The sequence below is a fragment of the Eschrichtius robustus genome, chromosome 1, assembly GCF_028021215.1.
Source record: "Eschrichtius robustus isolate mEscRob2 chromosome 1, mEscRob2.pri, whole genome shotgun sequence".
Lineage (NCBI taxonomy): Eukaryota > Metazoa > Chordata > Mammalia > Artiodactyla > Eschrichtiidae > Eschrichtius > Eschrichtius robustus.
This window is the reverse complement of record NC_090824.1, coordinates 124,427,135-124,454,964: the sequence shown is the minus strand read 5'-3', so window position 1 is coordinate 124,454,964 and position 27,830 is coordinate 124,427,135. Positions and strand designations below refer to the sequence as shown.

Here is a 27,830-nt window from a genome sequence, read left to right as displayed (position 1 = left end):
TTTAGAAAATGTCCTACAATGTGCATTTATTCCATATCATTATACAAGGTTTCCATACAGTTATAACTCTTAAGACAATGTTTTTTCTTCACCATTGTACGTGGTGCCTAAATCTTTCACTTGAACGTGGTGGAAATCCACATCGCATGCTATCCCACGAGCTGTAACGAACTGCAAATGTGCCAATTAAAAGAAAACAGAAGCCTCAGAAGAGCATGTTGGCTTACAAACCCTTGGCTTTAGTGAATTCTGCCAGCCAGGATCCGTAGTCTCACCTCATCGTTAAACCCAAGACAAAATAAATTAGTGTTGGACAGAATTCTAAATTGTACAATACTGAACAAAAGACCACAGTGGGACCTTTTGTTTAAAGTAGCACCAATCCACACCTGACTGTGTTTCCAACATTAATCTTCCTGTTCATGTATCATTGGCACTTTGAGTGGAAATCTTTCTGCTTCAGCAAGGATTCCTGGACTAAGCATACTGTGTTGCTAAACTCTCTACGAAGTGTGGCAACGTCAACTTGGGAAATGGCACATTTAAATCATTGTCGCCTTGACACGGGCTTGCCTGTGTGTGTGTGTCTTTCCCACCCCTGATCTAGCTGGTACTTTGTGGATGTATCTGTGACAGTGGTAAAAGTAAATAAAAATGCATTTAAGGGGTTTCATGGTAAGCATGGTGTTTAAAAACAAAACAAAACAAAAAACAAAAACAACATGAAAGAATGTGGTCGCAGCTAAGGAGGTTTTCACATGTTGTTTAACTCCAGTAAAGTCTGATCCAGCATCTGGTGCATACTAAGGTTTTCTTCTTTGGCATGAGCCACTTTCTCTGTGGTGGGATTAGAAAATTAAGTCATGAATAGCTGTGCTTTGGACACAGTGGTGGTTTGTACATTTAGGCAGGCAAACATCAATCACAAACACAGGATGAGATGATTAGGACCAGGCATGCTCGTAAGACATTACTCATTTCCAGACAAGGACCTACGAAGGGGAAGCTGTCTTGGACCCGAAGGAACTACAGGCACAGCAGGTTCTCACAGAGTGGCCAGGTGAACCTCCACCAACAATCCACTGAGGACAAAATGCAGGTGGGGCTGGTGAAGGTTCACTGGTCATGTGCCGCGGGAACAGGGAGAGGTGCTTGCAGCACTGAAGTTAACAAAAGCAGACGGTTCTGAGTTACAGGCAGTTAAGGTCTGAGAGTTGTGTTGTAACACAGTCTCACAGAAAACAAAGATGACGTAAATAGGCTTTCTGACAACTTTCTCAATGATTTATTTCTGTTACTCATTAAAAAAAAATTACCAACACGTTTCATGCACACTCCAGTAGGACATTCTCTTATTATTATTTTCACAGTGTTCTATTTATTATTAGCATGACATTCTCACCAGATTCCAACAACACTGTTAGACTGAATAAAAGCATACCTTTCAGATAATCAGGGACTTCTGACATGAACTCCTGTTTTCAAAAGCTATTTTGCCCAAGCATAGTTAATCATATTTCAAACACTATACCAGATACTTAGAAATTAGAAATATGAATATGTAATAGGAATATATATTATATATATCATGTCCTATATATAATATATATATACTTATACACATACACACCCCTCTGCTTTGGCTTTCTAACTTAAAGCAAGACTCAGTTCTCTGTAGGAAATAGAAAACATTTTTTTGGTCCTCATTATGTATCAGCTCAAACAAGAGGACCTGCTCTTGCAAAGATGAGTGCTGAATTGATTATAAACATTGATCCATATACACAGACGTAATTTTACCATAAAAGTGGTTTGGGGATTAAAGAGAACTTAATTATTCCAGATATGAGAGGAAAATGCAGGCAAGGTCAGCCTTTCAACTGATTCATGTTCAATTCTGCAGAAAGGAATCGTTTTCAACCCTATTAGGTGAAGGTGTATGACAGTCTTAGATTTCCTGCCCATGGGCTGCGTTCCTAGAATTCAGCCCAGGTTCTTTCCCACTTAAGTTTAATCCTCATTCAGGGCCAGCTTTAGTTGGTTAGTTAGGCGGCGGTTTTGCTCAAGTTGCTGGTAGAGTTCATCTGTACAGGTCAGCAAGCAGGTTAGCAGAAGAGAAGAGGCAGAAGGAAGAGAGGTTAGCCGGAGTTGGTGAGAGGGAGTTCGCAGACAGAACACAGAGGTACCTCGGGCGCCAGTCACTTGCTGAGCAGGTTACCCTTACCCTGTGGTCAGCTGTCCTGTGCCCAGGAAGGGCGGATGGAAAAGGCCTGGCAGACTTAGGAAGAGCCAGGACTCCTCTCTTGGCAGGACGGGAGGGAAAGAGAACAGCAGGATCCGAGGAGGAGGAGGACAGAGAGAGGGTATGTTCCTCGTGCATCTCAGTAAAACCACTGTGTAAACTGGGCTGAATGCAGCTTCTGGAAACAGCCTCAGGAACAGGGGCAGGGCTGGAGGCGAGCCCACTCCTTGCTAGGGTTCAGCTGAGAGCTTCCTGCGAAACCTCAACCTGCCCATTTCTGCTCACCTCTTCCTGGAACCCCTTTCATCTCCACTCCCAGGGCTGGCTTTCCTTTCAGGTAGCACCAAGAGGGGCTACCGCCGCTGCATTAACAGCAGAACTGAGCTCCCTGTCCCTCCCCTAGTTGCTGTGATAGAGGGTGCAAATTCTGAACTCTCGTCCAGCCTAGATACAGGGTGTGTTACCCTACTCAAACAGCAAAAGAACAAGCATTTATTTCCACTCAAAACTGACTTAAAATTTAACTGCTGACCTTCTGAAGAGGATGGCATTCTCTGGTGCTAGATGGACGTGTATAAAATGAATAAAATCTCAAACAGCCACATGGAGACCAGCGCGAAATGCATTTTACACTCGGGCATGTAATCTGCTCACTTGGCAAGGAAGGCAGCCACTAGAGTCAGTCTGTATCTGGTGGTCCAGGGGATGCCCCAACAAGGACAAGAACCTGGCACTTACCATGAAAAGCTGGAGAATACATGATTGTTTTGAACGACGGTGACGACCTAGACCCACAAAACTCTAACTTAATGATCTTGAAAAGCGATAATCCTATACCCCAGGGAAAAGAAAAATGTTTGGTCTCTAGCCCCCAGGTCTGTGGGGAAATTGATCAATTCTTATTTTAATTTTCTCTCATGCATGCATGGTAGGAGATGGGGAATACGCTATATTCGTTGTGCTTTCTAGTTTGGACTGTCTGCTGTGATGTCTTCTTTGTTGATGCAAATTCTCTGAATATTCGAAACCCCAGTCAAATGTCACCTCCTCCAGGTGGCGCCCAGTCAGAATTACTGTCTCTATTCCTTGTTGACTCTAAATGCACACCATCTGTTAGTTCAGACTTGCTTCCCTCATCTATCTTCCCACAAGATAGCCGGCTCATCGAGGGCAAAGAACATTTATGGTTCATCTCTTTACCACATCCTTCCTACCTTTCATGGTATCTTGCGTGTTTGGGGGGTGCAAAATCTATACCCCACCAGCACATTCACACTGTCGTGTGGGAAATACCACCACAGGCAGGTAGGATGTCCTAGTTTGCTGAGCCAATGCACAGCCAAGCTGGGAAGGAAGAACTCTGGAGAAATCCCAGAGAATCCAGAGGGTCAATGTGAATGCAGCTTAAATGACAGCTGTCCCTACCACATCCTCCTTCGGACCTGCTCCACTTCAGCTGCCATGGAACTGGTGTGCCTGGGGGCGCCTGGAACGCTTATATGTTTGCAAGTATTCTTCCCTCCTGTTCTACCTCCCCAATGTCTGGGATGTCTAGTGCCAAGCAAGGATTTTGGGGTTTGGTCCAACCAAGGCTCTTGCAGCAGCTGCCTCTACATATGGCCTGACCCTTTGAGCTAGAAGCCTGGGCCCCAACAATTGCTTGATAAAATCAAAAAGCTATTTATCCTCCTGTGCACCCATACCTTCTTGGGCTATTCCAAATTTGCCTTCCAATCCATCAGTTTCCCATTTCCCCTTGCAGAATATACTTATAGGAGGTGTGAAAATCCCCAGAAGGGCTTTCAAAAAACAGATGTGCCTTCAAAATTAACTGAACATCTGCTCAGCAGAACTTTCAGACTTGTCATTTTATCTATGGCAGGAAGCAGAGTTACTCAGAGAAGGGCCCACTTCTATTACTCTGAATTTTAAAAGAACAAGGCAGGAATCATAGTCAGAAGCAGGCCCAAGAAGCCTTAGGAAAAGATAAACAAGAAATTACTGAAGACTTTACAATCTCAAGGGAGAGACACTGTCTAAATTATAAATTTTTAAAAGTCCACTACACCACTACTAAATTCACTTACCTCTTAAAAAGAGTATTTTTACTCTCTTCTGAGGTTTTGTAGAGTGACTGACATTTTCAATTTGTCCAAATTTACTTGAATACAGGAGTATATAAACACTCTTAGGCTAAGAAAAACTATACACAAACAGATGAAGGTCACCCACATTTAAAACACAGGAGAAATATAGCCAGACTGTTGAGGATGGAGAAATGTTGGGAATTAAGAAATAAAAGTCCACATCACTTTTAAGTTCTAATTTTGCGATGTGTTATAAAAAAAATCACTTAACTGCTGTTTTTGAATTTATAAATATAACTGATAAAATATAACTGAACAATTTCTACTATTTTTAAGGGGTAAAAAAAAAAAAGAACCAACTTTAATGGCTATGCTTTAAAGATGTTCACAAATAAAAAAAAAAAAAGTTAATTATCACAAAGATTTACTGTAAGTACAACCCTTCCTAAAGAATACATGATGAGTTTAAGAGCACAAAAATAAATCTTGACTTGAACATAATCGTATGTTCCTAAAACCTAAGAATGTAATTTCATGATCAAAACGAAGGTGGCTGAGGAATGAACATACTTTTAAAAAGCTTTAACTGTTCTTTGTGCTGTAAAAGGATGATCAACAATAACCTCAGCTTACACTGTTTGAATCCACATTCCTTTTCACCTTTTCTGATATGTAAGTTCCTAGCAATGTGGGGTGGCAGCCACACCCTCCCAAGCAGGGCTATCTAAACACCAACACAGAGGGCTCACCACATCCCAACTAAACATCTGGCAGAGGAAGGCACTGCTCAAGGCAGATCTTCTGGCTCCAACAAGCAACATCCCCTGTGCAGAGGTTCTCAACCCATACTACATACCAGAGCCATCTCAATCCCTAAAAAAGGCACACACGCCCAGGCCTCACTCTAACCTTTGCAAACCAAAACTCTGAGAGGGACCCAGGCATGGGTATTTTTTAAAAAGTTCCACAAGGAACTACTGCTTTAGAGTCTCTTGATATTAATGTATGATGTTCAGAATGGGGGGAGAAAAAAAAAAAAAAGAGCAAAGCAACAGCCAAAAATTAACCCTCATATGTGTGATGAAGATTTGGAGTTTTATTCAGTGTTGAAACTAAAATGTCAATAAATAAGAAGTAAAAAGAATAGCAAACAGAAATAGCTTACACAGTGTTTATTTTACACTGCAATGAGGAGCTTCTGTACAATAGGAAGCACAGTGTGTGCCTGGCCCTAAGGCAGGATGTGGAAAGAAAGAACCAGGGTCAGCTGGAGAACAAACTGCAGAACTCAGAGAGGAGGGACATCCAGCTTGATGAAGGGGTCGTGCGAGAAGTGAAGCAAAGAGACTTATCTTCATGAAGAGAAAAGGTGGGAGAAAAAGGAAAAAAGTGGCACAATGGAAAACGGGGAAGCTAAACTAACAGATGAGAGCAGCATTTGAAACACAGGTAAGAAGCAGACATGCAAAACCTGCTGCCAGCCGCACCTATGGGAGGATGTCAATCCTTGCCCACCAGTGTCTGGACCCGAGGCCAGCACAAGCCCCTTCTGGGGGAGTTTCATTGCAAAAGACCCATGAACAGAACTTAAAAACAGATTTTAAGCTAAATCCACCTTTCAGAATATTTAACCATACTTAATGCTAAAAGTTTTTCTCATAGAATCACCACATTTTAGCACTGAGAGACAGATGATCTGATCCATCCCCTCATTTACAAATGAGGGAAGAGGGGATGGAATTCTCTCTAGTTTCCATGGTGACAGTTGTGTCTCAAAGGGTAGTGTGGCGATTCTATAATCTATAAGGCAGCAGGCACTTGCCAACACTCTTCAAGCTACCATTTTTCTGCACGGGTAAAGGAATGACAGGTGGGCCAGGAAACTGTAATTTCCAGCTTACATGGAATTCAGTGCCATCTTATGAGATTAAAAGGAAGCCTCTGTGAAACATTGCAGGTTAGAATTTAGAGGGGCAGAAAAAGCTTAACATTCAGGTTTGGTTAGTAATATGTACCTTAGTCGTGTATGCTCCAGGTTCTCGTGAGATTAAGACTATCTACTCCACTCTTACTGCCCAGTAGCAGTAAAAGCTGGGCCATTAACTCCCAAACTCATATAACACCATCTGTGTTTTATGGCCCATTTCTTTGACACAGGTTGTGGTGTTTGTATGTTAATTCTTTTTATCTAAACAGAAAATTAAAGGCTTGGCTACCCGGCAGAGGGTTCATTTCTGTCTAGAATTCTTAAAGGGAAGATGTGACTTTTTACAGCAACATTCTTCATGCTGTTCTGGATCAATTTCCCTTCTCTAAGAGCCTCAGTCATCTGACAGTGTTGGGTTCCTTAAATTTATTATTTCTTTTACGAAAAATGTTCACATTGTATTTAATTGAATCTCAGGAAACCGACTTTTGATATTTCTTGGGAAATTCCTGCACAATTGCGTGGCCTACCAATTCTACTTGAGCCTAGTTTAATTTCCTAAAAGGACAGTGCCCAAGTCACACATATTCCAGTTCACTGCTTCATGGGAACGATCTAGCTGAGACAATGTGAAATGAATGGATTCTGAAAGGAAAATGGTTTGTATAGACAGACAATCCAGTTGGCCTTTATGTTAGTAGAATGTGAAAAAACAATGACTATCCTAGATTATGCAAAGACAGTGAGCATAAAGGTGTAAAGATGGAGATTCTGGAGACACAGAAGGGAGTGGTGGCGAATTTATCATATTAGCATGAGGGCACGGGTGTGATCAGGCAGGGTGGATGAACATTTACATGGAAGTCATATCGTTGAGAGCGTGGTCCAGCTCCTCGCTGATGGCTTTGTACTTCAGTTTCTGAGCGTACAGCTCGTCTATGACCAGGAAGTGGAAGGCAGAGGTGCAAGGACATGGAGAGTGATCAAGAGATGGAGGGTGAGTGAGGGTGGCATGGACGCCATCCCGACACAGCAGCAAGAAAAGGGCAATGCATGAAGGAATTGGTGCCGCAGCAGGTGGCCAATGCAGGAGGCGTGCGTTTTGTTTTTAATAAAATTGAAACAAAAACAAAAAGAACAAAACCCATTAGAAAATAAAACAAGAAACTCAATACGAAAATCATAACAAATATGGCAGGTATATCAGTAAACCACGTTAAATCCTAAACAAAACCACAGAAGGCTGTCTCCTGGTTGGGAGAGGGGTAAGAGAACATCTTTCTTTCAGAGAGCTGTAATTTAATTACACTGGAGTAGTCAGCCACCTGCCACTATAAACAGTGGAAAAAATATCCAAGGGCATTGTTTTGAAGAAACAATTTGTGACTACAGTCTGTAATCCTTATCTGGCTCCACCCTGAAACCACTGACTTCCGGACCAAACTAGACCACCGGGGTATGGATTTCTTGGTGCCATCCAGACTACTCCTGTGGACTGCCCACTCAAGCTGCCCTCGCTGGTCCAGGAGGCTTGAAAAGCGAGGAGAGCCACGCTTTTTATGGTGTTGCTGTGCCAAGTCTGCAATTCAGTTCTTCTAATGATGAAGGTTTCATACTCTGCTGCAATTTGGCAGATTGTTTTGCAACCATTTGTCATTTTCTCTTTTCCACCAGCTTGGTTATCATCTGCACCAACCTCCAGTCCCTTCTCTAGCCACTTCTGCCTTTGATGTATATATTTTGTATATTTTTTTCTTTCTTTTTCACAGCCTCAGAGCTCAACATTTAGGGTTTCTGAGAGACAGAGAGGGTGTGACTAAAATAAAACCTGAATATCTTAGTGGAGAAGTGCTGAAGTATAATGTCAAAGTGTAGTGCCCTATCACCCTCCACCCCCCGGTCAGGATACGCAGCACATGCCAAGATGACTAGTAACTTAAAGAAAAAAAATCTAAACCCTTACACTGAATTCACACTTGGGGAAAGTTGTGCCTAAAAACAAATCTATACCATTCTGGCCATAAGGAGATATCACTAAAGACAGAAAACACACCAGTCATTCTCACCTATAACCACCTCACTCACAGTGAGAAATAAACCTGCCACACTTCCGAAGAGTGTGCAGTAGAGCCGTTTGGCATCTGCTGTTACAAAAAGAGATGGGCCCCGTCTGGTGGCTAACGGTCATCTGGTGAACAGAGAGTTTAAGAGCCACGGAATGAAAACCCCAAAGGGCAGACAGGAAGAATGTGCAAGAGCAAAGAAGTGTATCAAGGAGGACGCAATGATTGGAAAATGACTTCGCCAGGTCACTACTCAGCCATAAGGATTAAGTTAAAAAAACTTAAGATCTTACCTTCTAAGTCATCAATGCTTTTCTCCAATTTAGTTACTGACCTCTCCGCAAACTCGGCCCGAGTCTCAGCCTGCAATAATTCAATTTATTTCAATCAGAATTGGGAAGTTTTAGATCTCTGGTAGCTACGAATATAGAGAAACTAGAGAATGAAAATCAAGCCTGGCACCCATGAATGGGGTCTGAGACCACCTGCCAGTCAATCACCACAGTGAGAGGTGGCTAGCACAGCTCACTCTCCAAGACCACCCCTGAAAATCCCTGGATCATTCTAACTTTAAAATGAAAAAGCCCTGAACAGTTCCGTAAAAACAAACTCAATCCAGCTGGCTTTGTCCAAAACACCCTGAATATTACCTCCTTCAACTTGTCAGAAAGGACCTTGATCTCTTCCTCATATTTGTCTTCCTTCTGCGAGTACTGTAATTAGAAAGAATGTTCCAGATGTCAGGCCATAGCTCACCCTATACTGAGGTCTTCTAATACAACGAAAGTGTCAGCCCAGCCAACAGATGTTGAGGATCTCTTAGGAGGTAATGGAGCCTCTGATATCAAATGGCATACAACAATGCATTCTCTGTTTTCCTGCCTATTGTTTTACATGGGATAAGAACAAGATAACTTATCCATTTGGCACTTGGTTTAAATTAAATTGTTACAGATGACTCACATACTCAAAATAAAATAGATTCTCCATTAAAAAAAAAAAAAAGAATCTGTTATTGATAATCATCAGGAAATTGCCTCAAAATGATGCCATTTGCTAAAGTGTCTAATGGATTATTCCTTTCCTCGGCAGGGCCCCAGCAGAGAAAAAGTGGGTGTCTCTAGAGCAGCTCTTAAAGATGCCTTTCCCCCACGCCGTGCTCCTGGCCTACCTTCTCAGCCTGAGCCTCCAGTGACTTCAAGTTGTTCGTCACAGTTTTCAACTCTTCTTCAAGCTCGGCACATTTGCTAACGTTTTCGATCAGAGGTAGAAAGGGTGGGAGACAAGCCAAAGGAAGGAGGAGAGAAAAAGGAGAGGGATGGGAAAAAATGAAAACCGAGTCCTAGAGAACAAAGGGCTGCCTTAAAGTAGCCAAATCATCAAGGTACTAAAACGCTCAATTTTGCCATGGACACTGCTCCCGACCTTCCAACAGCAGAAAGGCAGGGTGACAAAATCCAACAACCTCGAAGTGTGATAATTTGGCTTCTTTTTTGGCTGCACCAAAGAGCATTTATGAAGGAAAAACAAAGGAGTATAAAGGACCCAAAGAAAGCACTTAAAGCAAGGTATAAGATAGCAGAGGGTGTAGTGAAGGTGCAGTCGTTATAAAAATGAACCAGTAGGCATTGGAAGCTGAAAGACGCCTGGGTTGCAGTTAAACCTAAAACCCATACATGAGCCATCAGTACCTTATCCTCTGCAGCCATTAATGCTTTCAAGGTCTGATCCATTATTCTTAATTGTTCTTCCAGCTGTCGAACTTGGCTGTTAGTGGACACAGGAAATGCACAAGGCCATTCTCAAAATCAGTGTGCAGGTAAGGCATGCAGTGATACACGCATTCATACATAGACACCCCACGCAAGTCCTCCGTGTTCCATACTCGTGGCTCATCCACGTCAAATGAGCACTTAAGGAGCCCGGAGCTGAAACAGGTAAATGTGCAGCTGCCAGAAGGTCATGCTGTTTAGTCACTGCTCCGCAGCACCCCACACACAGCCTCCTGGCGCCGGGCCCGCTTACCCTTCTGAGAGCTCAGCCCGCTCCTCTGCACGCTCCAGGTCACTCTCAATGATGACCAGCTTACGGGCCACCTGCAGCAGAACAAACACAAAACACACACACCATGGGGCTTCCAAGCTCTGAGGAGGGGTGTGGGGTGAGGCCTGGATCCGTCAGCCCCTAGGAGTTCTTGCCTCCAAACAAGATGATCCTCTTTCCCGTGCACTGGAGAGAAGCGACTCTCCACCAGGCGTGCCCATGGAGAGGAGACCAGAGACTTCTGCTCACCAAGACCCAGCATGGTTAGTTATGGGTGGGCTGGCTCATCTTTAGTCCTACCTAGGTGAAGCCTGTATAATTACATAGCAGCCAGACCAAGTGTGGAAGGAGGGAGAGAGATGAAGTTCACAATCTCGAAACTAGCAGTGTGATGAGACATGACGCCTTTTATGCTGAAAAGGCGGGGCTGCAAGACAAGACTGAAAATAATCCTGAGAACTCCATCCATCTAGAGCTCTGTACCTCGACTCCCTCTGTGTGCCGCAGGCTACAAATGTCAACAGAAACAGCAAGAGAGGCTGACATGAGAAGCTGCTGAGGTGACTAATGAGGTCAGTGGAAGAAAGGACCAGAGAGAAGGGATCCTAGGAAGCATTTCAAAATTAGTGGGCATAGTGTAACCTGGAGATGGGAGATGATGATGACGAAGAGTCAATGGTGTTTCAGGACAGCCACAGTACATTAAGGGAAAAACTAAAACCTTAAACACAGTCACGTGGGCTCCGTTATCACAGGAGGTTGCTTTCATGGGGCACGACCAGGAGGTGATTCACCTGTGAACCTTGAGGAGCGAGGAGGACAGAGAGAAAGGCCTCCATGAATCTAGGGGGCAAGTGCACGGTCTGTGCCTCTACACTGACTGAACTGGGCCGTGCCAGGTGAATCACACTAGGGAGAACGGCTTGCGTGGTGACAGCATGAGAGGGCCCTTCCACAAAACACAAGAGGCCCAGCTCTCCCTTCTCCTGACCAGAGAACTTTTGTCCTGGTCTTTGTGTGTGTGTTTGGGGTGGGGCGGGGGGGGGGGGCGGGGAGGCATGGGGGCACAAAGAAAGCTTTGGTCTTTCCCAGTGCAACTGATCCCCTAGCAGGATCAAAACTGAGAACCGTTTTCTGGGGACAAAGGAACTCTGCTTCTCAAAACCACCCATTCCTGCTAAGGAAGCAGATGGTTTCACTGAAGAACGCAAGGCTGTACACTGCTCCCCCGCTCCTGGGCCGTGGCTGGGAGTCCACAAGGCCTTGGGCCCCAGGATCTGACCTCTTCATACTTGCGGTCGGCATCCTCAGCGATGTGCTTGGCCTCTTTCAGTTGGATCTCCTGAATTTCCATTTTCTCCTCATCCTTTTGGGCTCGGCTTTCAATGACTTTCATGCCTCTGAAAAGGAAGACATGCAGGAAGACCCAAGATTTAGAGGCGACCTCCACGAACTCACCCTGCACCACGGTGGTTTGTGAGGCTGTGTAACTGACAGACCGAAACAGAGCACAGAGCTACTTTTATCTTCCAAACCGTGAAACAAGACTTTCTAGAGCTGAAGGCAGAGAAAGACATACACTTCCCTCTCTCTGTTTATTGTGAATGAAAGCTTACACTTTTGGTACTGTTGACACTGCCCAGGCAGCTAATGTGAAATGAAAGGTATCACGTGAGGATCCTGTCTGAATGTGGGAGGCGTGGAATCAAGGAAGGTCAACAAGCTTTACCTGCTATATAAATAATGGGACTTCTTCCCTTTTCTGGTGCAAAGCTTCAGCTTGAAAATGGACCAAAGTCAGAACGAAAGCCAACTTATCTTCATGTACTTCCTTCCCACAAAGAAAGTAGCTGTTCTTACCCCTTTAGCCACAAATGTAAATACTAGATTGAACCAAATGAAATTGCTGGTATTTGACCACATCGGACCTGCAAAAATGGCAATTTCATGTGGGTTGACCTATACTTTAGAGAAGAAACTGAGTTTTGCCTATAATAAAACTCATAATAGAGGTGTTGAGAGGCAGGACCAACACCATCTTCTATGCTGATGTGTACGTTTGGATCCTTCAGCATGGTGTTAAGTTTTAGAAAATGTTAATTGACCTATGATATATTACAGATTTATGCAATAACAAATTATGTTAAAACGGGATTCATTTACCAAGATCTAAGTACACAGTAAGATAAATAAATCACTTTTTTTTTTTTTTTTTTTTTAAATGAAGCACTACAATGTATTTTGGGAGACCTGCATCTTGGCTCGGCTATAAATTCTCTTTGAGAGTTCCGGCAGGCCACACCAGTCTCTGAACCCTAGTCTTCTCATCTGTAAAACCAGGGGACTGGAGTAAATCATCTCTAAATACCTTTTTACTCCAAGGTCTAACACTGCCAGATTGCCTTCCTTTCAGGTTCACTAACAAGTGTATTTCAGGAAGAAGCCAGCCACAAAACCGTTGGTTATATGTACACTGTAAGAGATGATGAGTCATCTTTAAGAATTCCAAAACTCTTGATTAGAAAAGAATCAATAAGCAACAGTGAATAATGAGCTGAAAACTTCAGCTAAAGAGCTTCTTTAATCCTAAAGTCTGCAATCATTCTTTATCCGTGGTGGCAGGGGGCAAAAAGGCACCTCAAAGACGGAGAAACGGACAAAATGATTGGCTGCGTGCACCTGCCCAGGTCACGGCGCAGAAACAAACTGCCAGTGTCCGAGACACCACAATACTTTGTCATCCCTCGAAGGGCAGAACTCTCTCTAGTCTTGCGGAGTCTTTCTTGGAGTGCTTCCAAGTAATATGAGTACAATAACTTGAACAGTTGAACATGAGAGAAAATGCCTTGTGGAATACACGATGGCTGATATGGCCCTGGTTTTCCTTTACTACCACAAGGCTGAGTCTTGGGGTAATAAGTCAGGTAGAGCCAGGTCATAGTGGGAGCATGCTCAGGAGACATGCAGATCTGACTGCACTTACCTATGCGCGTGTGTCTTATCGGCTTTACTAGGTCCAAAACAATTTACTTTTGTGGATATTTCTGTTTTATCTGTGCTTTCTCTTCCTCTCATTTGTTGGGCTATTTGACAACTGACAGCCCATACTGTATTTACCTCGGCCTAAGCCTCCTTGGTACATTTTATTTTTTTTAACATCTTTATTGGACTATAATTGCTTTACAATGGTGTGTTAGTTTCTGCTTTATAACAAAGTGAATCAGCTATACATATACATCTATTCCCATATCTCCTCCCTCTTGCGTCTCCCTCCCACCCTCCCTATCCCACCCCTCTAGGTGGTCACAAAGCACCGAGCTGATCTCCCTGTGCTATGCGGCTTCCTTGGTATATTTTAAAATAAAGTTATCTTTTTTTAAAAAAATGCATAATTGCTCCGTGGTCAGCAGGAATGAAAGAACCAAAACACATCCCTAGAACCTCCCGTTTACACGTCCATCTCCCTCGCTGGGTGGTGAGCTCTAAGAGAGCAGGAACGGGGTCTTTTTCTTATTTGTAACGTTGGGGTTTAAAACAGTGCTTTGCACAAAGGTGTCCCACTAATGCTAAATGAACAAAAAACCATTAGTTGCACCTGGATCAAGTCAGGAAATAGTGCCACCAAGGTACTGTAAAATTCTTAGATGCCCAAGATCAGAGAAGCCCTCCTGTTCCACCAGGAGGAGAGGCTGTGCTAACACGTGGGCTGGACGAGGGGTCCTCACCTCTCACTCTCATCTGCTGCCTTCTCGGCCTCCTCCAGCTTCTGCAGAGCTGTTGCCAGACGCTCTTGGGCACGATCCAACTCTTCCTCAACCAGCTGGATGCGTCTGTTCAGAGAAGCTACGTCGGCTTCAGCCTGGGTAGAGAGAGTGAAAGGCGTTTCAGTGTCGGAGAGAAAGTGAGGGTAGTGCCTTCAGGAGGGGCTGAGACTGAAATGCTGGTTCCAGACGGGAAGCCTGGGCCCTGTGGTGAACCACCCTAAAGTGCGTTACGAGCCCCGGTCAACTCTGGAGTTGTCGGATACGTTCATCCATTGATCTACCCAGGGAACGTCCACCTTGGGGTATATGCGGATCCACACACACCATCCTCATCGGACACAGGGACCATCAGCGACACTCTCTCACTTGGTTCTCCTCCTCCACAGATGTCAACACGCTGGCTTCACCTGCCTGTTAAGGGGGAGCTTCATCACAGCCCCCTCACGCGGCGGGGCCTGAGGTGGGGACAGAGACGATGGGACTTACCCAGGCTCAGTCACACAAGGCGAGAGCGGCCCAGCGAGGACTCGGACTCAGGAGTCTCAATTCTCCTTTCTGCCGACTGTGTTCTCAAAGGGGCTTTATTAAATATTTCAGGAACTAAAATAGTTTTAAATTCAGTGGTTCTAAAATACACACCATACAGAGACACAGCAAAACCCAGCAAGCCCCCTGCCCTTCAGCACCCCTTTAGAATAACTGGCCACGCTGGAAGAGGGCCAAGACAAATTTCCCAAGCGCTTGTGACATACGCCTACAGGAATTTCTCACAAGTCAAGGTTGCTACAAGAAGAGCTTCAAACGCCTTAGAAGAAAAGCAGTACAGATACTGTTTTTACTTGGTATCTATCTCTGAAATAAGATGTTTCTTTTTGGGGGATGCAATGGTTACCTACAGTTACGAGCATTTGTTACTATAAGCCTCAGAACACTTGCAAGCCTGGACCGGTCCATTACATATACTTGCATTGATGGCTGTTTAAACATTATGCACGTAAGTGAAAGATGGAATTTGTTAATCTTGTTAATCTGGTACCGTTCCCTCATCCACTCTGAATGTGTGCTTATCCTGGGGTGATGGGGTTTTTAGGACACTTGGGAGTTTTCTAAACACTACAACATGCACTTTGGGACTATGCTAGCTCTCTACCTACAGTCCTGTCTTCCTTACTCAACTGTAAGCTTCTTATGTGCAAGGAATCACAATTCACTGCACAGAGTATGGGCTCAGTAAATGTCTACTGAATAAAATGAGTAAAACCAACCTAATTTAAACAAAAGCAACTTTCTTAGTTCCTGGACCCATGAGACACAGTTTGAAAGGCACGTGTAGTTAGAGTCTGCGATTATGGCCTTGAAGTAAAGGAGCACGAGAACATTCTCCTTTTTGCTCATCTAGATTTGTAAAATTTTAAAAGCCAAGTTCTCTCTGGGAAAGAGAGGTGATTAGGGAATCTACAATCATGGTGAAGGACTTTTTATAAAAACATGCAAATACACTTTTATCTCTTCAGAAATTAACTATGTAGTAATAATTGGCTGATGGAGGCAGGGAGCAGGGGGAAATGTGAAATGAATCCAAGGTCAGTTAACAATTGCACTGGCCCACAAAGTAGATCACTGCAGGTGCATGGTTAGTAATGGGCTCCACCAGGTCTGGCAGGTGAATGTTGGGATTTTTTTTGGAGGAGGGATGAGGGTAATAGGGATAACACATTTCTTAAGTATAGGAACTTTAAAAAGTTTTTAGCCCCATGTAAAAACAAAAAAACAAAACAAAAAAAAACTGGAAGGAGGTATACATTATGGGTATACTTTTGGGTCAGGTCAGATTTCTTTTCTATATTTTCCATTTCTAGTAAAATTCTATTCCTTTCATGAACAGGGAAAAACAAGCAAGCAACCCTGAAAGCTGAAAACTAAAATGAAGAGCAAAACAAAAACCACCCTCCAAAACACCACCAACAAAAAAACCTCAGTAGAGTGTCTGGGTCATGTACTCAGAAGTATTTTTCCCCCTTTTCTTAAATATCCTTGTTATAGGTGCTGCAGCCAGAGAAATGTCAATAAGATTTTCAAAACAATTTCTGTAGTCACCACACTCTAAGCTTCCTGTTCTGTTTCCGACCTGGGCCCCAACCTCAAGGACTTTGCACTCACAGAGGGGAGACTGTTTATGCTCCGGGGAAGGAACCCTCCAGGTGCCGGGCCTCCCACACACCTGGGGCATCAGAGAGTAAGGAGACGGCACCCCACGCTCATTCCTGCCTCTGCACAAAAGATCTCCCTACCCGAGAGGAACGCCCATCAGTCCGAATCTTCCCTCTTCCCTCTTATTGCCTCCACTCTAACCGTTCTTTCCCTTAGCTCTGGATACTGTTTTATAAACGTCATTAACTCCTTTTCCCCAGGAGCATTTGTAGAACCTACAATAGAAGTTGTGTCCTACGGGAATACCAGTCAATAGGCCTCGTATACGGCACCAGAACAACAACTGGGAATGGAGACCTGTTCTAGGAGCCAGGACAGGGGCAACACAGAGAACAGACCTGTGGGTGGTCCACAAAACGGGGTCTCAGATGTTTAGCTGGAAAGGTCCCTAGGCATTGTCCAGCAGTTCCCACAACTGGCTGGGTGTCCAAATTCACCAGGAGATGCATATTAAAAATACAAATTTCCGGGCTTCCCTGGTGGTTCAGTGGTTAAGAATCCACATGCCAATGCAGGGGACATGGGTTCGAGCCCTGGTCTGGGAAGATCCCACATGCTGCGGAGCAACTAAGCCCGTGGGCCACAACTACTGAGCCTGTGCTCTAGAGCCCAGGTGCCACAACTACTGAAACCCGTGTGCCTAGAGCCCGTGCTCCACAACAAGAGAAGTCACCGCAATGAGAAGCCCGTGCACCGCAACGAAGAGTAGCCCCCGCTGGCTGCAACTAGAGAAAGCCCACGTGCAGCAACAAAGACCCAATGCAGCCAAAAATTTAAAAAAACAAACAAAACAAATTTCCAGGCCCCATCCCTAGAGATTCTGATTCAAGAGGTCAGAAAGGAAGACAGGAATCTGCACTATAAAAAAGCAACCACCCCTCTACCCCACCCACCATCCAAAGAAGCTGGCAAATCCTGTGGGAACCACTCATCTAGCTCTTTGTAGAAGAGAAAATAGGAAGAGGGAGGGATCTTTGACCCCAAGGGCTGAAGCATGCTCAGGTCACAGCCATCAGCGGGAGGTAAGACTAGCATCAAAGTCCCCTGGTCCTCACCTGCTGGCGTGCCTGCCTCCCTTCTCAAGGCCTCCTGGAGCCTCGTGGAAGCCCTGGAACTGGTGGTTCTCACCTATGGAGTCTTTCTGCTTTCTGACGTCAGAGCAGCAGGTTCTCTACAGCCACCCCGACTCCAACCCCCTCCCTGAAAGAAGGCCTTCAGCGAAAGAACCTAACCAGGTCTAGAAGAACGGTTACTGTACTGAATATCATCCGCTGAACAAGTCCTCGCCATCCATTTTGAAAAAAGGTGTGGTATAAAATTGAAAACATCATCAAGTAACACCAGGGGCGTACCAGCTCACACAAGGACACAGAGCATTTGTTCTCAACCCCAGAAACCAACGCCTGCTGCCCCAGAGGTTTCAGAGCAGGATGGGCAAAGGTGCTTGTAGGTAACAGCCCAGATCTGAAAGCAGTGTCTGGGGTGTATCGATCTCTACGTAAGCTTCCCCCGGGAAAAACCTGGGCTCTCACTGGCTTCTCAGGCCTCACCATACTGGTCTGATCGCAATTTAGTTTGGTTCTCTAGAATTCAAGATACACTCAATTCCATAAATTAATTAAGGACACCCTTATTTTCACTTTTTTTTTTGGGGGGGGGGGATTATGCTCTATGTTCAAAAGGCCCACATCTCTCACCTGCACTAGCTTTTGTTTCCGGTATGTATTCTCTGAGTTCTGAGGCTTATTTAGATATTTTCTAAGGTTCTTTCCATCACAGCACCTGGGCAGTTTACTTAAGACTTAACTGGCTGTTGCCTCTGCCAGTACAAACCCTACAGACACATGACCAACTGTTATTTAAAAAGCAGATATAAATAACAAGGCATTTGGGAAGGGTCAAGACCCCAGACACAAATTATTTCCAGGCATGGAAATCACCCATAGTGTACTGGGTTAGCTTCTAACGACAGCTCATGTGTTGACACTGCTGGTGAAGTCTTTGGGATGCTAGTTTCTTCCATTTCAAAAGTGCTATTGTGTCCCAACATGTAATGAACTACTCAGAAAAGAGACTGCTATATTAGTAAAGGCTACCAACTGTCTTCCTGCAGATCTGTTGTTAAACCACCAGGCGCTCTACACGTGTGAGGTGCCTTAGAGCTGCATGTGCCCCCCCAATCCCTTCCACAAGGTACCAGCTACCTAAGAAACTACACAGGTATCAAGGGCATGCCCACACAATATAGCAAAATGTTACTCCAAGTCTGACTTGAAAGAGAACTTTTACAGGGCCTAGACTTTCATGAAATCCAGATGTTCTAGCCAATATAACTAAAGACAATTTAAAAATAGCAATGATTTTTACTTTAAGAACAAGTATTTCCGTTAGGACAATTAAGAAGAAATAATTGTAGGAGAATAATATTATATCCTAAAAATAAATCCTCTGGAATGTATGTTCAAAGTCCTACCTGAACTGGAGTACTGCATGGGATGATCAAAGGTCAGGCCTTTTTATTTCATGCGAACTGTAGTTGTACAGAGAAAGTTTCACCCAGTTTACTGTGTAAGACCCAAGTCACTACAGCCAAGTTAAACTTCTGCCCTTATATGGTAAGGAAAGGGGAAAAAACCACGGATGACATTAAGGGGCACTCCCATGGATAAGAGTTAAAAACAACCTCTCTATCTGCACCAAAGCCTATCATTCACGAGGCATATTTGTGCAATGAGTGAGAAGGGACGTGAACAGGGCATTGTAATGCCTTCGCCTTGCCTATACATGAAAGCAGAGAGCCAGAGTATATATACACTCCAGCTACTGCCACCCTGGGGGGGCCAATGGGGGCACAAAATGCACTTTTAGATTCCTGTTCTCAGAAATATTTACCAACTCTAAAGAGGGGAAGGGCTGGGAATTTTTGTAAATTGGTTTTTCCTGTGATTTAATAAAGTTACCAATTAAGAACCTACAGGCTGCAACTCTTAAGTCCCCTTGTCTGCTGTGTACCATCCAGAAAGAAGGAAGGCAGACTGGCTTCTTCTTGCTCCCTCTTTTCCTTTGATAAGGACAAAAGACAAACAAAACCCTAGTGGGTCACAAGACCTGGAGTCAACCATTACATCAAGCAAAGTAGCCTCATTCCAAAATTTTGAAGGGCCCACACACCTTGGAAAAACAAACCATTAGAAAAAAAAGGGATGGCTGCTTTTTCCAAAGTTAAGTGCTGGTTGTAATAGGGCCAATTAACTACAACCTGTCTGAATCTTTGAGAATGTGAATTAGGGCCAACTCTCCAAATATTTTTTGCAGTGGCTCATACTCTGTCACTAAATTTTTATCTTTGCTGCCAAGAGAAACTGTGACTGCTAGCTTAACTCACAGCTATGCCTGACAACTACCAAGAAACCACCTTCAATTAGCTACCTTTAAGTTCCAGTTTCATAAGTTAGGAACACCTCTCAATCTGAAATTCTCTCTTCAGTGGTCTGACCCAGTCCTCAAGTTGCTGTCATAAAAAGTTCTGCGCCCATTCAATCATCCAGATAGACTATTTTCAAATATCACTTAAAAAATTTTGAAGCTAAACCACTTTTAATATAAAGCTTTGAAAAGAATGAAAGCATTATCTTTACCCAACTGGCCCAGCAAGAGTACTGTCATAAAAACTAAGCCCGAAAGAGGTGAGTAAAATAGTAACAATGTGCCCTTCATAAAATTTATCTTCTGTGTCTAATATCAATCACCAGGCCAACAGTCCATAAGAGGCTCTCCTATACAGGACCACATATTCCCTTTCTTAGCAGGGGGAGGGGAGTTCTACCGACTTCCACCACTAACACCACTTCGACCCACCAAACATTCCTTCCAGCCTGCCTGTGTCCTCTCTCCGTTCAAGTTGAAAAAAGAAAAAAAAAAAATTGATTAGAAGCATTGAAATGGAGTGTTTTAAGATGTAGTGAAATGAGCTGCCCATCTTTAAGACCCTTTGATAGCTGGTGAATTGCAAGCAAAGGAGCAATGAGGGATGCCGAGTGTGGAGCAGTTCTAATACCAGCTGACACAAGGCACTTACTCTAGTGTGCTAAGCACCATTGCAACTTCTTTACACACACTCTTTTCATCCTCACAACAGGCAGGCACTACCATTACCAACATTTTACAGTCGAGGAACTGAGGGACTGAGAAGTTAAATGACTCAAATCCTAGCAGCCTGGGCCCAGAGTTCTTGTTCTTATCCATCATCATGTTCTATTGGTTCTAATGGTTCAAGGACAGCTGCGAGCCAGAGAGGGAGTCGGAATTCATTCATTGCCTGGCCAAATTCAGAGACATCCATGTGACCTCTGCTATCTTGTCCTCTACAGAAAATGATCTTTTGCCTATTGATTTCCTGGTTCCTGCCTATTTTATCTGAAACTTCATCTAGTTAGGCCTTCCTTTCAAGAGGACCCATTTGCTTCTAGGTATTTTATGCAAAACATGTCTCGTAGCTTCTGCAGCCAGCCATAATGCCATTACATACACCTCTCAACTCAGAATAAGCCTCTATTAAGCACAGAAGGACCCCACAAGAGCGCTTGTCATAAAATTCCCAAGGTGTCTGAGTATCCTGATTTAAAACACACACACACACACACTCAAAAATCAACAAACAGAAAACGCCTTAACTACCTCTGAAATCCTGTTTCTGTGTGCTGGATGCATTTGCCTTAGTGGAAAGGAAGGAAGCCAGGTATTACACTCAACGTGGGGGAGGGGAAGCCGGCGGGAGAAAACACCCAATAATCGTAGCTATTTAGCCAACTTCTTCAAGACTCGGTAACAAAGGAACATCTACCTGTACAAGAGAACTTGGGAGGAGGTATGGTTAAGAAAGGGAAGGGCAAAGGGCCGCATACTAAGTCAGAACACGCTCTGTCAGTGTCTCAACCACCCCAGAGAAACAGGCTTTCAAGAAACCAAGGCTAAACAGGGATGGGGGAGTTTAGCATCCCCGGGCCCCAAAGCCAGACAATGCCTCAGACATGACCTGTTAGCGCCCTTCCCAAAAGAACGGATTTCCAAAAGGAGGGACCTCTTCCGTCCCCACTCTCCGAGTAAATAATGCCAGCAGCGCAACGGGCACATGCCGGGGGACCCGAGACGCCGGGCCGAACGCAAACACCCCAGACACAGAGTCCCTTCTGGGAAAGAGCTGCTTCCAGAACCTTCTCAACACCACTCCTAATTCTCCCTCGGTTCTTTAGACCAGCGAGATGAAAAGGGCTGAAGTGAACGGGCAGCGCCCCTCCCCAGAGCCCCACACCTGCGGGCCCAGGTGCGCCCCGAGGCGGGGGGAGGGGTGGCGGGGGAAGGTGGGCTCCGGGGGGCCCTGCGGGGCGTGGTGGGGCCGACTGGGGAGAAGGCGCCTCCGGGGGTGGGTGATGGGTGGGTCCCTTACGGTCTCCCTCAGCTTCCTCTCGTAGTCCAGCTCGCGCTGCAGGCTGCCCGCGCGCTCCTCCGCGGCGTCCGCCTGCTCCTGCAGGCTCCGAATCTTCCTCCGCACCGCCTCCAGCGAGCTGCTCCCCGCCATTGCGCCGGGCGGCGGCGGGCCGGCAGGCTGGCGGACTGCGGCGGGAGAGGCCGGCTGCTGCGCTCCTGCCGCCGCTGCTGCTGCCGCACTCCAACCACCGGCCACCCCACCCAGGCCGCGGCGCGCGACGGCAGCGCCCCCTGCGGCCCAGGCACAGCCCGGAAGTCGCGACCTCCTAGGCTGCGCAGGCGAACCGCAGGCGGGTGCGCGAGCGCCGGGGGCGGGCCCAGCGGGCGGGGCGGGGCGCGCGCCGCGGACCCCGGGAATTCGCCAACCGCGGGAGGCATCGCGCATGCTCGCGGCCGCGGGGCTGACAGGCGTGGTGCGCGGGCTGCCGGGGCACCTGGTGAGCCGGAGAGTGGCCAACGCGCCGAGGGTGTTACTTCGACTCCCAGCGCCCCTCCCCTGCGCCGTGGGGAACCCAGAGTAACGGATTTGTCTGCAAAGGGCTACGGTGCCGCCTGTTGGCGGCGGGAGCGCTCCGCTCCGGACTGCCAGATTCCCGTGCCCAGGAAGGAGAGAAGCCGAGCGAGGGGTTTGGGGCTTGAATGTACCCCCAAAGGGATTGTTCCTCGATGTAAAGAACCCCCAGAACACAAGATCCTAACCACAACAACTCTCCTTCCCTCCAAACTCATGAAGGGAAAACCACTAACATATTGCATAGAGGTTAAACCTCCTAAATGCTGTCTCCCTAGGTTAGAATCTGGCTTTTGGTTCTCTCCTGCTTGTGTGACGGAAAATAACCTGACTTCATCTGTAAAAGCACGGTTCATAGCAGTACGTTTCTCATAGGGCTGCTGTGAGGATTATGAAATGACAGAAAGCGCTAAGCACAATACCTTGTACGTAGTTAACTCAAATGATAGCTTTAGTTAATAAACACACGGGCACTGTCTTAAGAGTCAGGCTACGGCCTATAACCAGCTGTGGGACCTCAAGCCCGCCAGCCTGTCTGGGACTTGCTTTCCTTTCCACAAAAACAATCATCTCAAGGGTCCCTTCTAGTTACATCCTTCTCTGGTTTTAGATCAGCCTCTGAGATCTTCTGGAATCTGACCAATTCTGGGCCGGACTGAGATGTCTTAAAAGGCACACCAACGAAAGCTACAGAACCCTATGAGAGCGTCTGGCTACAGCTGGATGAAAACCAAAGTGGACACAATCTTTGGGAACCACCCTCTGCCAATTCTCCCCTTGGGCTACGTTTTTAAGTCTCACAGCTTTCTTTCCTCACCTTTCTCACAGAAGGCCCTTCAAGTCAGTTCCTATGTGTTTAAGTGTGAGAATAATGAAGAAAAAGAAAACACACTTGACAACCCCCTCCTACGCCAAAGCCCTAATGAGGAAGCTCCTTGCTTTTCTGACTCATTTGCTATGGACTTTCTCACAGCCTCCCTCTGCTGAGGCTCTCACAAAGCCCAGCATGGGCCCTCACATCCTGTAGGTGGAGCCTCTAGCTTTGTTTCCACACAGTTCATCTAGTCAGGAGGGAGGTCACAACTGCTTCCCTAAGAGTACAGACTGGGGGCCTCCAACTTTGAGGGTGGGAGAAGGGGGCATCTGGGAGCCTCCAGGAGACACAGAAACTGCTGGACAGGTGCAAATGCTCTAAGCAGCCAACTAGTGACTTAATGTCCTGCTTTTCAAACATCTGGGAAAGTCAGTTTCAGGTGAGTTCATTTTCACGCTGATGTCATTATACAAGAGTTTAGGACAGTTGTTCTCGGCCTTGGCTGCACATTGGAATCACCTGGGTATTTAACAAATACTAATGCCTGCGTTCCACTCCCGGAGATTCTAATTGGCCTGGGGTACAGCCTGGATTTTAAGTTTTAAAACCATCCTAGGTGATTGTTTAGGCAAGGTTGAGAATCACTCATTTAGAAAGCAAAGACCTACAGGGAATAAAGACTCACATACTGCAGATGTCAGAGACATCACAGTTACTGGGGAAGGGGTTGGGCCAGAGAGAAAATGGAGCGCTTGATCCCCTTCAGCCTCACTTATGCGGAGGGACGACAAAAAATTCAAAACAAAACCATCAGAGATCCGACCTAGCAAATTACAACCTTTCAAGCTAGGAAGAGCCCATTTCTGGAATAGGATTTGTAAAGTATGTTGGTAAATTAGTAGAAAAATGTTTTTAGTAGTAGAAAAATGTGAAAATGTTTTACATTGGTGAGTAATAGTGCAATGTCCTAATCCCAAATGTAATACAATTCTACCTCAGGAAGTTGACCTCTCTCCTACCTTTCTCTAGTGACATCTGTCTCTTCCTCCTCAAGTCTTGACTTTTTACTAGCTAGGAATCACTCTAAATATAGCATTTCTTCACAAACGTCTTGCATATCCCTACAGATTCCAAACAACCTAAAATGTCTTAAAGGGGAAGATGATCAATATACTACCAAAAAAAAAAAAAGTGTACCATATTAGGGATAGTTTTCCAGTGGAAAGAAAAGAACACAGCTTCAAAAACCTCACCCTCGGCTTCCCTGGTGGCGCAGTGGTTGAGAATCTGCCTGCTAATGCAGGGGACACGGGTTCGAGCCCTGGTCTGGGAAGATCCCACATGCCGCGGAGCAGCTAGGTCCGTGAGCCACAACTACTGAGCCTGCGCGTCTGTGCTCCGCAACAAGAGAGGCCACGACAGTGAGAGGCCCGCGCACCACGATGAAGAGTGGCCCCCGCTCGCCACAACTAGAGAAAGTCCTCTCAGAGAAACGAAGACCCAACACAGCCAAAAATAAATAAATAAATTTAAAAAAAAACAAAAAAAACCCTCCTCCTTCTTCTGGCTCTGCCCTCCCCCACTGAGCTGGCTTTAAATATCCTCTGCCACTTCTGCCTCACCTCATTCCAATGCACCATTAAACAAGACTTTTCAATAAAGACATGATAGAACCACATAGTTACAATAATTATGATTTTTTTCCCTTAAGAATCGTAGTAGCTTTTTTCTCCTTCTCTTGCTTTCAGTCTTACTGGGCTATTTTCAAATTCTCTGCATTCTTTTCCTTATAAGGAATATCTCTCCTTGATCTATCAGCGGCTCTTTTGAAAAAGCTAAATAAACGTCCTGCTGGAGAATTTCGGGGAGACAGACATCCTCCATTTAACCATATACGGAGCAGACATCTGATCTACATTACACAAAACTGGTGCAGAGTTATATGTGTTTTTTGGCTCTTTTTCTAAAGCCAGGTAGTTTGTAACTTAAATATTTTACCTAAATCAGTGTTTCCCTGAACCCCCTTTCCAGGGACCTTGCTTTTCACTGAAACTTTCTTTTTGTCAGATTCTAAATGTCCTGTGTCTGGATCTCTCATTTACAAAGCACACTCGGAGATTACATTTCGTGCCTTTCATGTCACAGAAAGCCTTTACTGATTTCAAGACCCAGACCCACCAGCAATTTACACTTTACTCTCATACAAAAAATTCTGCTGTTGCATTTGGTAGTTCAACTTTCTGGGCATAGCTTTCCCTGGTGCTCATACATTCTTGAAATTGTTACCAACTTCCCAACGAATTCTTTCCTAATTGGGCCTCTAGGCTTAATTAGCTTCTAGAATGGTGTGAAAAGAAGTCGGTCCTTTGGAAATCTAATGCTTGTCTTGACTTACGCAGCAGAAGAGGCAAGCTCTTCGGCTAAAAGGATTCCAGAGGGCAGTGGACAAAATGCTGGCAGAGCTTTTGTGGTGCGTGCATCATCCTTGAAACTATGTGGTGGTTGTCAGAGGCTGACAGGTTGGGGTGGGGTGAGCAGGAGAGTCGGGGGCAGCTAGCTCACTATACCATATAAAGCACTGAGCTATATATAACTCCCAGCTTACTTTCTGGATCTAGTGCCCTCAGACTGCAGCCCCAAGCAAGTATCGTCTTCCCAGGCAGATCTTAAGGGCTGGATTAAGCTTCCCTAGTGAGTAAGGAGGCCTCAAGTGTTTCTGTGGCCCACCATCCAGCTTAGCCTTCTAAGTAGCACCATGCCATTTTTTCAATGCCATCTCTAGCGTGTGTCCTGACTAGACCCACCACCGAAAACCAGGCCTTGCCACCCACCAGAGATGGCAAAAGGAAAGAAAGTGGAGAAAACTAGGCATTCTGTTTGCACAAACCTCGGTGACGACACCTCGGAGGTTTTCTGCCACCATGGAGCAGGCTTCACCTCCAGAGTCCAATTTCAGTTACTGTATTCTTCCAGCTTCTCACCCACCCCCCTCCACCCCCAGGGGTGGGGGCAAGAAGGAGAAAAAGAAAGAGGAATGGATGGAATAAAAATGAATGTGTGCAGTAGCAGTCGGAGGCAGCATCCAGTGCTCTGGGCCATGGCAGGCTGTGTGCGGGTTTCCAGCAAGAGGAGGTGACCCTCCTCCAGTGCTCTCTGGCCCCTGTGGTGACCCCAGAGCGGCCACCAGGGCAGGAGGTGAGGGAGGCAGTGTGTGCGTGCACTTACGTCGGTGGCCTTTTTCTCCGCCAGCTCCAGCTTCTCCTGGGCATCTTTGAGAGCCTCGGAGTATTTGTCCAGTTCATCTTCGGTGCCCTTGAGTTTCTTTTGCAGCGACAGCAGCTCATCTTCCAGCTGGGAGTTGGCCGTGGGGGACGGGGACGGGAGGGGGGTGCAGCAGGCAGCGTGATCCCGCAGGGGAGGGGTGTGGGTGCACAGAGCCAGGACAGGGACAGCGGGAGAGAGAAAGGCAAAGACAGGGAGGGAGAGAGAGAGAGAGAGACAGAGTTAGCCATTCGTGCGCCGCGCTGCGCGCCCGGGTACCTTGGCGGCGGCCTCATCGGCGGCCAGGAGGCTGTCCTCTGCCTTGTGCAGCTCCTCCAGCACCCGGTCCCGCTCGTCCTCCGACGCCCGCAGCAGCTTCTCCTTGGCCGCTATGTCCTCCTCGAGCTGGGGGGCGGCGGCGGGCGGGCGCGGGCGGCCGGCACGGACCGGGTGTTAGACACACACACACACACAACACACGGGCACCGGGTTGGCTGGGGCCCTTCGGGTGTGAGGCGCCGCCGAGTTGGGGTTCAAGGGTCCCTAGGTAACCTCCTCTCGCCCGGACCCCACTCCGCACCCCACCCCAGCCCCCGGGGCGAGACTCCTGCGGAGGTCTCAGCGGGCTCAAGCCCACAACTTGGGGGTGCAGAAAAACGCCCCCGTCTCCCCGGCCCGCCGTACTCTCTAGTCTGTCCATCTTTGTTTTTAGGAACAAACTGTGTGACTGTCCCTCCCCCCTCCCTCGCGCCCCCCCCCTTCCCAGTTGAATGTTTTATACTCCCCAGTCAAAAAGTCCAGAAGAACTTCTAACACTTTCTGGACTTGATTTCCTTCAACCCTCCTCCCCTCCCCCGCCCCCGAATCCAAAACTGATTTCTCATCCTGAGAATCAAGTGCCTCTAGGACTTGAAGGGACTTCGCGGGCTCTGGGAACCAGAAAAGGGAAAAATAAGCGTCCCCAGACGAGAGAAAAAGTTAGAATAAGCCGGAGTCTCGCTCTTCCCTTCCCCCTTCTCAGACGCCCTGGAGTGGGGTGGCTCCCCGAATCCTCGGAGTGAGGGGCCGGGAAGGGGTGCGAGGCCCGGGTCCCGGGGCTCGGGGTCCCCGGCGGGCGGAGCGCGGGCGACCGGCCGGCGCAGGGCCGGAAAGGCAGACCTGCTTGCTCCTGTCCTCTGCCGCCTTCTTATCGGCCTCCGCCTGCTCCGCTCGATCCAAGGCGTTCTCCTTGTCGAGCTTGAGCATCTGCATCTTCTTCTTGATGGCGTCCATGGTGGCGGCGGCGAGGGGCCCTGGGGCTGCGGCGGCGGGAGCGGGGAGGCAAGAGCGCGGTGGGGAGGCCGATCCGGAGTGCGAGCGCACAGCCGCCTGCTGATCCCAGATATGTACTTTCCCAAGGGGGCGACCGCATTCCTCAAGA

General features: G+C 46.5%; 1 protein-coding gene across 29 annotated transcripts; it reads right to left on the bottom strand.

The window, feature by feature from the left end:
• On the bottom strand, positions 1–27,830 carry TPM1 (tropomyosin 1). Of its 29 annotated transcripts, none has more exons than XM_068552935.1 (10): positions 27,569–27,830; positions 26,690–26,815; positions 14,088–14,221; positions 11,645–11,762; positions 10,345–10,415; positions 10,011–10,086; positions 8,970–9,032; positions 8,613–8,682; positions 7,114–7,192; positions 1–837 (listed from the first exon to the last, which is right to left on the bottom strand). In XM_068552935.1, the coding sequence occupies exons 1-10, from the start codon at positions 27,680–27,682 to the stop codon at positions 804–806; spliced, it is 885 nt and encodes a 294-aa protein (XP_068409036.1). In that variant the 5' UTR covers positions 27,683–27,830; the 3' UTR covers positions 1–803. The 29 variants fall into 29 exon arrangements, with proteins under 29 accessions (XP_068409036.1, XP_068409017.1, XP_068409026.1 ...); XM_068552916.1 differs by lacking the exon at positions 10,011–10,086 and adding an exon at positions 9,491–9,566 and having other exon boundaries at positions 27,569–27,824; XM_068552925.1 differs by lacking the exon at positions 26,690–26,815 and adding an exon at positions 26,375–26,500 and having other exon boundaries at positions 27,569–27,822.

Bases quoted from the DNA above. Each gene is read 5' to 3' on its own strand.
- TPM1 (XM_068553030.1), bottom strand. From the start codon at position 27,682: ATGGACGCCATCAAGAAGAAGATGCAGATGCTCAAGCTCGACAAGGAG. The intron at 11,763-14,087 runs GTGAGGACCCCT...CTTCCTTTTCAG, and splicing joins GCAGCAGATGAGAGTGAGAG to AGGCATGAAAGTCATTGAAA. The intron at 10,087-10,344 runs GTAAGCGGGCCC...GTCCACTAACAG, and splicing joins CGGGCTGAGCTCTCAGAAGG to CCAAGTTCGACAGCTGGAAG.